We start from the raw sequence: 13,408 nt of genomic DNA, 5'->3' as shown, positions 1-13,408 counted from the left end.
TTGGCCGCGGACTACTAACCTGCATGAAAAAGTCAGTCTCGCTGTGTTAAAACTGTCCCGGCGGAGTATGAAAACTGCGAGAATCAGTGACCTTTACGGCTTCCTCTAGCGATTTAAAAGTGAAGCCAATGTCGTACAATTCTGTAAGATGCGTCAAATTAAAGCTCTTAATATTGGCAATCTATTGGTTACATTTTTAAATATTAAAAAAATTTCGAAATAATTTTGATTATTGTTTACATTTTACATAGCGTTTACAATGACAAGAAAAAAGTAGTAAGCGAGGATTTTTTTTATTTTTTGGTCAGACAAAATTTGTCAGCGAGAAAGTTGTGTGAAAATACTGTAGATGAATATTTTTTTGTAATTTATCATTTTTTTATTGGAAGTTTAGTTTAGCCTGTAGTAGCGTATGAAGTGATGAGTGAACGTTTCTGCCGGAACTGTAGTTGGCGCATTGGCTCACTGATACCGTATTAACTCAATAAATTAGTTTATTGTGCAATAAAAATACCTTTACGAAAGAACCAAGTTAATTTAACTAATTTATTAGTTTTAAAAATATTGTGGGTTTAATTGTTATTGCAATTATATACTTTATCCGTAGCAATAACTGTATTATTTACAACGGTGTTCAACTCACTGTTGTTCACTCGGTGTTTACTCACTTGTATTCTATGTTTAACTAACTATTAATATTGAGCAATTACAAACATATTTTTATACAGATAAATGAATAATGAAAACAACGAATATATTTTTAATATTTGTACGAATATTTGTATTTAAAATTTAGCATTATTCATTTTACTTATGTTTTTAATATTTAACCTCTTCATCATGAAATGAGTATTATTACGGTATAAGATTTATCTTACTAGCGTGGTAAAAATAGATTTCTAGTTATTTGATAATATTTTTTCGTGGATTTTAAAATTGGAAAATTAAAAAACGCGTCACATTTACAATTACAGATGTACTGCTACTATAACGTATTGTTAATTACTCTCAACTTAATAGTTCCGTTTTCACTTCTATCGGTAGTCCCACGACTGCTACTGTTTTTTTTTTTTTCAAAAAATCACAATATTAGAAAATGCGAACTATTTTTTATTATATATCACTAGGATGAATATAAATTATTTCTTGTTTCTACCAATGGAATTTTGTTAATTATATTATGTTTTATATCACTGCGTGTAATGAAATTTTAAATAAATAACTAATAATAATTACACATTTTAGAAATCTTTTTACAGTATCAACTTGCTTAACTGACGCCAAAATATTAAAAAAAAAATCAAAATACGCATTAAAAAGGTAGTTTTGTTAGTAACCCGCATACAAATGTTATGGTCTTACTTCACCCTGTTGGCTATGGCAGGGTTGTGTGCAATTTCACCCAGCCAGTGAGAAGCACAACACATGTCACGTTTAATCTCTTATATGGAGTTTAAATAAGTTTTAAGTTAAACAAAGAGGTTGGACTTAACAAAACATGTAATGTTATGCCATGTGGAAATATTAATTCAATGTTATCTTTGATTGCAGACAGAGATCATCTTTATGGTCTTTTTTATTGGTTTTTTTGGAGCAGAGATCACTTTAGCGACGTATTCAGGGAGACCTCAGTAGGGTCACATCATCGCAAAAATAATCTAATGTTTTGGCAAATATCAGTTAATATTTAATTTTTTTTTAACTTTATTAAAGTAAAAAAAAAAAAAAAAAAAAAAATAGTTTATACAGTTTAAAACTAAAATATAAACTAATAGACTGATTTGAGAATGATATATTTGCATAGCTTAATGTCATGCAACCCAGGTACATGACGAATACTCCTCAAATATTGTAAGTGGATCAGGGACGGCCGAATTATTATACTTGTACGGTAGAATGGTAGTGCTTAGAATAACCGAAATGTAAGGTAGTAGATTATCATCTAGGATTATTATTTTGCAAATAATTTAAATCTCTTGAAATGTAATTAGTTAAATTTAAATCTATTTTAAATCCAGAGCTCTATGTTATGTTTGTTATTAGGCGTTAGGAACTAGACTGGGGCTATTCTTAGTGGGCCGTAACTCATAGCAGTCCATAAAAGAATGAAAACTAAACATGGCCTTTGATTTACACGAGACATACCTAACATCCATACGAGATCTGTGTGCAGTGAAGCTAGATCTGTGCGCCGATTTGTAAGTACTGTAGTGCTACCATGCGAGCCATCCTTTGCTTGTAGTTTTAATCTATTTGAATCCTCCAGTAATTACCTCATTTTGATGGAATACATTTGTATCCATATTAATACAAGATATCTTGATTTCTTCTGCCCCACGTGGTTCCAAACTTCCAATGCTAATTATATGTAACTCGTACAAGACATGAAGTGGAATGCAGGGTACTGGTTTATATACATATTTATTGTTATTGTTTTGTTGTAAACAGTGAGTAATATATATTTAGTAATTACTTCTAAAATTTAGTATTATGTAGATTAACCCTTTGAGTGCCACGCGAAGTGGCGGAGGTCATGCAGCCAGTGCCAGTCATTTGTGACAGGCCATTCCCCCTCAGTGCCAAGCACTATTTTTATGTTACTGCAGTATTTTACTAAAAAATTAACATCTTCCTTAAATATTAACATAATGGGACACTTTTTGCTTTATTATTTAGGGCAAGATACGGGCTACAAATTGGTATATATACATTTTGACCATAAATAAAAAAATATATTTATATATGTGTAAGCAAAAATAAAAAAACAAAAAAAAACACATTTTTTTGGTTTAAGATACAAAAAGTGCTGACAGTGCTTTTACTCATTTCGGCAAACTATACCTTATTCAATAATGAAATTGAACTGAAGTAATAAAAGTAGGAAACTTTTAAAACATTAATTAAAATGTCAACACAGCCACAATAGACAGCTAGCAAATTAAAACAACTGAACGTAAACAAAACGACTGCAGCGTGACAACAGGCGGTTCGCGCCACAGGCTTCTAGATATCAGCTACATAAAAATATTGTATACTATATATACAAACTATCACTACGTGAATTATGTCGTACATTTCTTGGGATTTAGTTTGATACGTTTTACGATATTATACGTCAATATTTAGCAACAGGATGACCAATATTGGAAAGGCCGATCTAGTCGGCCCTTGGCAATTTTCGTCAATACCATTGGGCCGATTACGTCGGCCCTTGGCACTATGCGGAAACGTTGCTAGGCCGATTAAATCGGCCCTTGGCACTCAAAGGGTTAAGGAATGTACCTAATGGATGTACAGTCAACAATAAACCAATAGACTGTTTTATGTTGTATGTTCGTTTTAACAATATATATGTCTGTTCCCACAAATCAGTGTTGTATGTTATATTTAGATTCCAATCATATCGAACAATATTTCTATAGAAACAATCACGTGGCAGTGCACATCAAGGTTTCATGACGTCATCAAATGCTTCTTTATATACGTAAACCGGAAAAAATAGACTGTTACATATATAACACATGGTATTTACAGGTTATGTTACTGTAGCATGTAGCCTAGATGGAAACAGACGACAAACAAGCGAGATGGGACTTGTACATTTTACCAAAATCGGTTGAAAATGTTTTCTTAAATCTTGTAATTCGTTCAAACAATTTAATATTTAATATGATTTATTATATGATACATAAACATTATATTGAATTGCTTTTATTTTAGAAATAATAAATTACTGAGGCTCCGTAAGTACAACACTTGTCAGTGGTAACCTGTATAACTATAATTTAATATGGTTAAACAACATAATTGCATTCAATTGTCTTTCAAGTCATCCATGTAGTACACTATAAATTATTAGTGGTGAACACTGGTATATCATATTCGTACAGGTTTTAAGTTACAAATTAGGAGTTAATAAAAAACAATGAGCCTACCATTACTATATTTGTAAATATTATACACAATTTTCGTTACTCTATCATCTCGTATTTAAACATTTCTGCTAACAAAGTTTTAAGATAAACCTGAAACAAATTGGAACGCAATAAATCAGACAATTTATTGACGTGGTCAGTGATACTAATCAAAAGGTCGGCCAACTAAATGGCTCATTAGTTTGATCAGTTATTTACCCATTTCTATCCATTTATGTAATAATCGGTAAAATTGTTGGGTTGTGGGAAGAAGTAGACAAACATAATGTCCAAACAAGTGTTGACGAAAGATTAAATTCCATTGTAGTATCGTTGGGAAACAACGAACAGATATGTCGAGTAATAGTCTATATTTTGATATGAATACTAAATGAAAGCCGACGCACGTACAAAAACAAAAGTCAGTCCTGCTTTATTTTGTGTATTTAACCATTTTTCAAAGTTATGGACCTTTTTTTCGGAACACTCTGAATATAATAAATATACTAAGTAAAAATTGAAATAACGTCTGACATATCAAATGGAAGGTTATGCCTCTCATATTTTTCACACCACTGGATTTTTCATATAATATCCGCCGGCTTTCGTGTTTTCTTCAGCTTGGAGACGTCAGATTGTGAGAATCCATATTTGATACGATATTATCCCCAGTCTCCAGCGATCGACGGCTTTCTCCTTCCAGTCATTGTATTTGAACTTTAAATAAATAGACAGTTATATATATATATATATATATATATATATATATATATATATATATATATATATATATATATATATATATATATATACCAATCCTTTTTCATCTGGAATCAATAAAAATCGTTTATACGCTACAGATATTAATATATGTAAAGGACAATATTTCCAAAAACACTGAAGAGAAATATGGTACCGTAAGTAAAATAGAAGATTTCATGAAGGGAGTGGTTAATTAAAAAATAAGATAAAACTACAGATATAAAACTATAAAAAATACATTCCGCGTTAATAGACCGAACTATGCTTTTGACTGTCTTCATTCTGAACAGTGACCACAATGTGACAAATGTTACTTGTGCGCAACCTAGCGGCAAAAGACTGAACAGCAGAGTTGTAGTCACGTCGGACATGTGCAGCGCCCTAGCGGGCAAGGAAGTAACCACACGAACACATTACTGCAAAAAGTACGATATACGTTACGGACCATTGAAAGTGAACACAAAAATGTAATATTTTGGGAGATTGGATGTATATTTTATCTTGTGTATCTTTTATCTTTTATGTTGTATATTTATTTATCTTTTCCATTATAACACGTGAAAGATCGCGTGGGCACAATTTCTGGGCAAAATTTGATCACGTTTAATTTTTGAGTTGTTTGTGATTCTCCTTAAATGGAAAATATTTTTTTTAAATCCTATAATTAGATTTAATAGCTTTTCCTCAGAATATTAATTTAAGTAATCTGCATATTAAACTCAACGATATATATATATATATATCTGTACCTGGGAGGTAAAGGGGCACTATGAATGTGATGTAGATGTGGTGTGGCTGTGGGATTGATGGAGTGTTCCCCATTTTTTTTCAAAACCGGGATATCAGCACCAAGTTGTTCTAATTGTATGTTATATATTTTCTTTTTGGGGTAGAAAGCACTAAGTCCAATGTTTATATTAATAATAAGGGAGATAGCCAGTGGAAAATGGCATTATGTCACTGAGTAGTTGAGAGGTAAAAAGCACCAAACTAGTTATAGTATAATGCTCTATACCTATTATTAAAATGTAAATCCATAGAGGAAAAAGGCACCATTAGGACATAGTGGCTGTTTTACTTTTAAAAAAACTTTTAGAAAAGACCTGGTATTAGTTACACATGTGTTTTTTACATGGTGCCACTGAGAATGTTTACTGAACATAACCTCAAATTCCATGATTTGCATTATTTTAATTAAAAAATGTAATGAGATATACCTTGAGGTTCTGTAAATCGAATAACATCCCTGAGAAAAAAATATTTGCTAAAAACTGGGTGTATCGTGACGTGTTTAACAAAAAGGTTCAATCTTTCCTTCAACCCACCTGAAGTTGATACATGCCGATTCCTACCCAGCTAAAACTTAAAGGTAATTTGAGTCAGTTAGAAAGAGAGACAATACAAGCCGAGTACAAGAATCACATAGATTGAAATCAAAGAATAGCGTTACGATTTGAAAGCCGCAGACTCACAAATTGCCCAAGGAGGATCCTTCTTATAAAGTTTTGACTGGTGATTTACAGAAAGTGTTTTACCCGACACCCATTTAATTACAAGTGGGCTGAGCTTCTACAAAAGAAAACTGTAGACTCTTGACTTCTACTATACATGATGCCTGTGACTCAACAGTTTTTTCGCTCACTGCTTGATGTGGGACGAAACAAAAGGAGCAAGAAGAGGGAATGAAATTGACGCTTCAGCTATCTTGAAGTGGGCTTACAATGTGAATTCCTTGTTTCAGGGTGCTGTTCAAGATATCACTTTATGGACTGACAACTGTTATGGTCAAAACAAAAACAAATCTATGATTATGTGTTTCTTATGGATATTGAAAAAAAAAAAAAATATACACAAATAAAAACCATTAATCAAAAGTTTTTTGCTCGAAGGACTTACGCATATGGAGGCTGATACTGGTTCACACGCTCTCATAGAGAGAAAAAGAAAGAAAGCTAACAGTATGAGCATATTGACAACCTTGGGACTGGCAAACAATTAGTGCGGCAAACTTCTTCAAAATACTCTGTATTTAACATGGAATTAGAGGATTTTAAAAACTTTGAGTCACTTGCTAAAAGGCAAAGATTCTCCGTTGTGTCCAGGAAGTATGATATGACAAAAACACTGTGTTCTCCATGTCAAATTTTCTACACATTACAAGCCAGACAAGAAAAAACATGGGTCATTCTCTTCTTCAAAACTTCATTTGAACGGAGATTTTTCAAAAATGAGTTATGTGCGGATCCCGTAGAGGACAAGAACTAGCGTTCCCGGAAGCTCTTTTATTAGTACCACACAACAGAGACTACCAATAAATGTAGCAAAATAAAATGATCTGATAGCACTACTGCCATTACTCCCATCTGTGTGCCATGACCACCTTCTCAAAAACCTGCGAAGAAGCAACAAACGCCTCCATGTACCCAGTTAAGATGTACGGCCCGAAGAAGACTCTGATTTAGTTAGGCACTATTTATTGGGAAATACAGTGTTTATTTAATTTTGAGTTGCTATGGTAACCAGTTAAGTACTATGAAGTATTAAAAACTGGAAAAAAAATTCACAGAATTAAAACTCTATGTCCTTTTTAATTTCTAATAACCCGCTATTTTCTCAGAGGTAAAAAGCACCAATCCAACAAGTTTTTAATAAAATATTTTAAAATAGGTAAATAGACCGTTTTTTTGTTTTAAAACAGTTAGTCTAGTTTAAGTAGACGATAAGTTAGAAATATCAAGTATAAAAAAATCAATTTAGTAATGAATATAAATTATAAAGGTATTACATTTTATATATTGAAGAAACACATTTTTTCAAACTTTTCTCCTGAAAAGTTACAGTTTTGTGACATAGTGCCCTTTACCTCCCAGGTAACAGATATATATATTTACATTAAATTGTATAAATGGCAATAGCCTCCATTTAATTTCAATAAACATTGAATCGCAAAAAGTACTGTATATACAGAGTGAATTTTAGGTCCTGGCACACCTGGATATTAAATTTAAACGGCCCGAGATATCTATGTGAAACCTTGACCCTACCTATTATAACATATTTTTTTTTTTTATTTTTCAAGTTGTTGAAAATTTTGCTCCTGCCCCTTTTCTAAAGGGTGTAAAGGGGGCAACTAAACATTTTCAAAATACAAACCACCCTATCATGGTGAAACCCCCTCATTTTAAAGGGAGTAAAAAAAGAAATCCGCAATATGCAAACTAGAAGTCTCTACGTTTATTTTAACAGATTTTCATGACAAATTACTGATTCTTGAACACCAATATATTTCTGTCTTTGGACAAAGAAGTTTTCCACTTACTTACATGGTTTCGCAGACGCAAGCGAACTTGATTTTTTATCTACTTCTGTCAGGAGATATGAAAGAAAAATGTTAAAATAAGTTAGATTTTAAGATTGGAGAAATCTAGGGTGTGGCCTTAAAATGTAATCATATATTTAAAGTCACACAATAAAGAGGGTTCCTTTAGCTGTATAGTCTTCTGCTCCGAATAACGGAAAAAAAAACGGATTTTTCTGTTTATTCAATGTGTGTGTCTATAATAGGTATAACAATAACTTTCAAATAAGTTAACTGACAGGTTAAAATGTATGTGAAACTCACCTCTACCGCCTCTATACCGAGTTTGGTAAGCATCAGTCCATTGGGAGTCATGGTCTGCTATGGGGTGAACTCGAAGCCTCCCTCGCTAACCCGAACTTTGGCACGCGATTGTTTAATCTCGTTCATTATTTAAAGTATTTGAATAAGCTGTCTTTGCTTGTTTATTTAAATAACTTTAAAGATGTGCGCTGTATAAAATCTGGAACTCAAAGTAGCCTTGGTATTGAGTGTGAGATTGTTAGACTTTGAAGGAAGTAACTTTACACTTACAAGCTCATGGCCCTTCACCAATAACTTTATTTATTAATATGCCTTTAAAACTCTGTTGTATATTAATTGATAATATAATATTGATATTGGAAATTGTAACCTGTTTATGTTTTAATACGAAGCGGATATATTGTATTAAATCTATAGTTCAACTTCTGAAACCTATTTATTAATACCAAATGTACTATAATCAACAAAATTGTTTATATTTTAATTCGAAGCGGATATATTGCATTAAATCTATAGTTCAACTTCTGAAACCTATTTATTAATACCAAATGTACTATAATCAACAAAATTGTTTATATTTTAATTCGAAGCGGATATATTGCATTAAATCTATAGTTCAACTTCTGAAACCTATTTATTAATACCAAATGTACTATAATCAACAAAATTGTTTATATTTTAATTCGAAGCGGATATATTGTATTAAATCTATAGTTCAACTTCTGAAACCTATTTATTAATACCAAATCTACTATAATCAACAGTAATTTGAATACTTCTAGTTTTATGTTATCCAAAGGTTTGAACAAACCTGTTGTCAGACCACAGAGATATACATTACAAGATATCAATACATCTTAATTTTAAAATCTCTTACCAACATGAGTCCCTGTCAAAGTACAAGAAAAATCCAACGACAATTAAATTATTTTAATTAGATACATTGTTAACTTGTATAAAAATATTGGTTTGTGTTCAAAGTTCGGTTTATAATGAAAAATACGAAAGAAAAAACGTTGTGTTTTATTCACTACAATGTGTTTTTATATCCCTCGCGCAATGGTTGTCAGGTCAGCTGAGCACGAGAGGCAGTGATTACAAAAAACAACTGTACCGAATTCATTGAGGTACATCTGGGCGAACTTGAGCTTCTCGTCCTCCTCCAACTTGGCCGCGTAGTCGTACAAGAACGTGGCCGTCAGCGAGAGCGAGATGACCCAGAAGGTACACAGGCCGTTGGTTAATATTAGGGAGAAAGTTGAAGAGGTCATGACACCCTCGATGGACTTTAACACCAGGATGAACATGAAGGGAAAGGTATAGAAGGATACAAACTTCAGTCCATCCGGCTTCTTCATCAGTATGGATACAATTACCATGACGGCATAGACAGTAACGAAGAAGCAAAGTCCTGTCATGGAATAACTAGCAGTAATTACGTCTGTCTTTGAAGAATACATAACGATTTCATATTCCGCAGAGGTATGTAGTTCTAGATTTATGAAATATCTGGAGAAAAGTCTTTTAGCCTCAAAACTGGTGCCATTTACTCCAATAATGGCAGTCAATGAGTTCCTCCATAGTTGAAACTCCCTTGCAGTGAAGACCAAGAAAGCCATGGGTTGATTTTCTTCTGCACTCGTGTTAGTCAAGAAGATCATGGGTGAACTGCGTTCTTCAGTCATGTTGTTCAAGAATGTCATGGTAGAATTTCCGTTTGCAGTTTTGTTCTCAGTGGATGCAATGGCCGAGTTGTTTTGCATACTGACAAGACCGTCTTCCAACCGAACTGACAATAAACACAACCTGAATATATTTACACACGAAAGCATGGTAGCTACTAAGGCAACCGATTGATAGAAGGAACCGAAGTCAGTTTTAGATCCACGGATCATGAATCTAGAAAACATAGTAACTTGTACCTCCCAATGTTCCAACTCGTAAATTTTCTTGTTTACGAAATCAATAACAACGATCATATGTTAATTATTGAAAGCTCTACTGATGTTTTAACACCTGATTAACTCATTTTCTGCTGGTTACAGTTTTCGCAGAAGCTACTTGATTTAATATCCAGTCGAATGGTAATATCGATAATTAAACAGTACTGTGTCTGGTTGTCTTAATTAAAATTAATCTTAGGGAAGTTTTAATAGTTTGATAATATGATTATAAAATAAGTGAACAGTTTAATACTTCTGTACACAGTGCTTTTTGTTATTTCCTAATTATTTAGGCCAAGGCTTTAGAATTATTTAACTATGTAATTTACCGGCTAAACGATGATACGTACAGATTCAGTGTAGCTTCACTTTTCAAAATTGGCAACGAAAGCAGTGTAATTTCGAATGATGACTGAAAGATGGTCTGCCAGTTTAATATATAAATCCTAGCTTAATTTCCTTTTAAAGAAAATAGGTTCCCGATGTACGAATATTATGTAAGATTCGTCCCAATTCATACGATGGTTTTTGGACCAACAATGATATAAAATTTCTAACTTTTCTGTTAGTCCCTTTTTCGTGTTTTATTTGTGTTATTTTATCCCTACGCTTAATGGTCTTCTTTCGCCTATGTATTCCCTATTGATACTACATCAAAAAACTATAAACACAGTTTTGGGAATCCTGTGTATAATTTTTTTTGTCTTTACGAGATTTTGTCTTAAGAGTATTGTATGATTTAAACGCGGTTGTAATGTACTTTATACGTATTCTTTTGATTTCATCCGATAATTCAGGCACATAACGGATTGACATGAACGCATTTGATCTCCATTCTGATTTAATACTCAGGAATGATTCTTCTGTTTTGTTTGCACTTGCTTATTACTGATTGAGTATATACATTGCGTCGGAGTTTAAATATTTTATAGACCATCACCCTATTACGCTCCCCCCTCTCTCTCTTAAAAAATATAAATAATATAAAATAAAATAAATAAATAAAAGTTCTAGAAATCAGTGTTCCTCACCTGCCCTACTGCACAAAAGCCCCCCTGACAGCTAAGAGCACTTTCTGTCCTGCAGCCATTGGGATTATTTCCCAGAAACTGACCTAAAAAGGGTTAACAGCCCCGTCGACGTGCCTAGAGAGGAATTCTCTGTTTTTTATAATGTTAACTTTATGTCAGCAGTTCCATAGTTCAACAAAACTCTGCAGTTCCACTACAAGAGTCTATTTTGCTTATAACACAATCTTGAACTCTTACACAATTTGATATATTGTTCACGATTTTTTCCTCGCCAGAATAGAAAATAGAGAAACTTAAATAAACGTTCCACAGACAAACGAACGTGTGGAAACTGGGCGGACTAAGAAAATTAAAGTCGGGGTAGGAGCGCGCTGACACGATGCTACTTGTAAATTAAAATAATCTTACGCCAAGGGTCTTGGGTCCCGCATTATTTATTATAATTAATGCGTAACTGTGTCTGCCTCGCCCTAATAAGGCACACTCATCCATCTCTCTTTACTTCAACCTATGTTATTACCCTTTGTTCGTACTAAACATTTTAAATTTACAAAATGTAGATTTCCTAGTCTCAGATTTTATTACTCAAAGTAACCATTATAGAAAATTAATTTTCAGCAGCGATTTTATTTGAAAAATATTGTTTAATCTAAAAAAAAGTAACGATTACAATATTGATTTTAGTGAACAACGCTGTGGTAAGACGTTATATTTTAAAATAATTTTGATCTATGAGTAGAATATTGTAAAAACGCAAACAAAGAGTATACGTATAATGTATCTATGCCATACGATACCTAGGAATAGTTTAAACTGTTAACGAATCAAAATAAAGTTATCTTGACCAGTGCTCCGTTCACAGTGGTTTCCAACTTATGATTTGTAAGATGAAGAAGAAGGAAAACTCCTTGGCTTGGTCATGAAGTAAACACTTTTGGTGTACGGTGTAGTTCTGTTGAGAACAGACTAAATACAGTACGAGTCCAGTAGAGTTGAGCTGCTTTTGCTATACAGTTGAACAGACACATCGAATGAAGTATCATTTTTTTTTTTTTTAAGTTTTTTTTAGTTTTTTTCTGTCTCAATCGATAAGTGGAGAACGAATTAAAAGTCAGGTTTTTGTTAAGTTATCTTCTGTCATATGTAGAGAGGGCAATCATCGACTTGTCAAGGACGATGAAATGGTGGAAAGGAAGACAAGGTTTACTACCGCTTCAATTCATTAGAGAGACGATGATTTAGTTGTATTTTTTATTCGATTTAGAAATTTCCTTATTAAGGTAAAAGCAGACTGTCCTCCACACTAAAAAACCAGATTGATGTAAGGACTTACCACATTGACGAAGTCCTGGAAGGTAATAGCCGTGGTTCTGCGATCCTGAGCACGTTCCGCTAGGATGTCCCTCTTGTTAGGGGTCACCTCCTCCACAAACTCTGGCGTCTTCAGGACTTCCACAAAGTCATCCCATGGGATTTCGCCGAAAACCTTCAGGATCGTACTGGAACAAATTGTTTTATTAGAGTCTACAATTTTAGGGTTCGGTGCCTCTTTCCTCTAACCCAAAAATTAAATTAGCTATTCCCCATAAGCTTTTCCTAGATCCGTCTACTCCCTACATAACAAACATATTGATATACATGTTCTCATTACCAATTTCCCCTTCTTCAACATACGACAAATTAAATATTTCTCTCTAAAATATGCCTCTTCAAATTTTAAATGCATTTACATTTATTTATTTTTTGTGTGAAGTGAATACTTTTTAAATATTCAAACAGTAAATTACAAATAAAGTTTTTCTGAATAACCAATACACATAAAATCTAAAATGCTTAGATGCGTATAATTGGTATCTTCAATGTGATACATGTGTCTGAATTAAGTAAAAATGAAGGCTTCGTTTTTTGAGGTTTAATATTGTTATTATGGAGCTAAAATAAAGATAATCGAACATAAAAATGGCTCTTATCATATCCAGTCTTAAGATTTCCATCAGTACAGGGTGATCAACAAAGTTCACTCCCTGTTCATTTTTAATAACAGATGATAAAAAGAGGAATCTGGCCAATAATTCTGGTTAATAGGACCACATAGAAGCAAATATATACAGAGTGTTGGACATTAGTTAGAAAGCC

General features: G+C 32.9%; 1 protein-coding gene and 1 long non-coding RNA gene across 2 annotated transcripts in view; one reads left to right on the top strand and one right to left on the bottom strand.

Annotated features, from left to right (window-relative positions):
• LOC124354445 (protein rhomboid) overlaps nt 1–13,408 on the bottom strand; it is a 160,324-nt gene that overhangs the window by 118,480 nt on the left and 28,436 nt on the right. The window contains exon 3 of the mRNA XM_046804894.1: nt 12,606–12,771. Within this exon, the coding sequence (XP_046660850.1) occupies nt 12,606–12,771 (166 nt within the window). The remainder of the gene's footprint in view (nt 1–12,605; nt 12,772–13,408) is intronic.
• The window catches only part of LOC124354447, a 142,252-nt gene that overhangs the window by 100,449 nt on the left and 28,395 nt on the right, over nt 1–13,408 (top strand). The gene's annotated exons all lie outside the window — the stretch shown is intronic.

The sequence above is a fragment of the Homalodisca vitripennis genome, chromosome 2 (assembly GCF_021130785.1).
Source record: "Homalodisca vitripennis isolate AUS2020 chromosome 2, UT_GWSS_2.1, whole genome shotgun sequence".
NCBI lineage: Eukaryota > Metazoa > Arthropoda > Insecta > Hemiptera > Cicadellidae > Homalodisca > Homalodisca vitripennis.
Note: the sequence above shows the minus strand (reverse complement) of the source record. Positions and strands in the feature narration are given on the sequence as shown.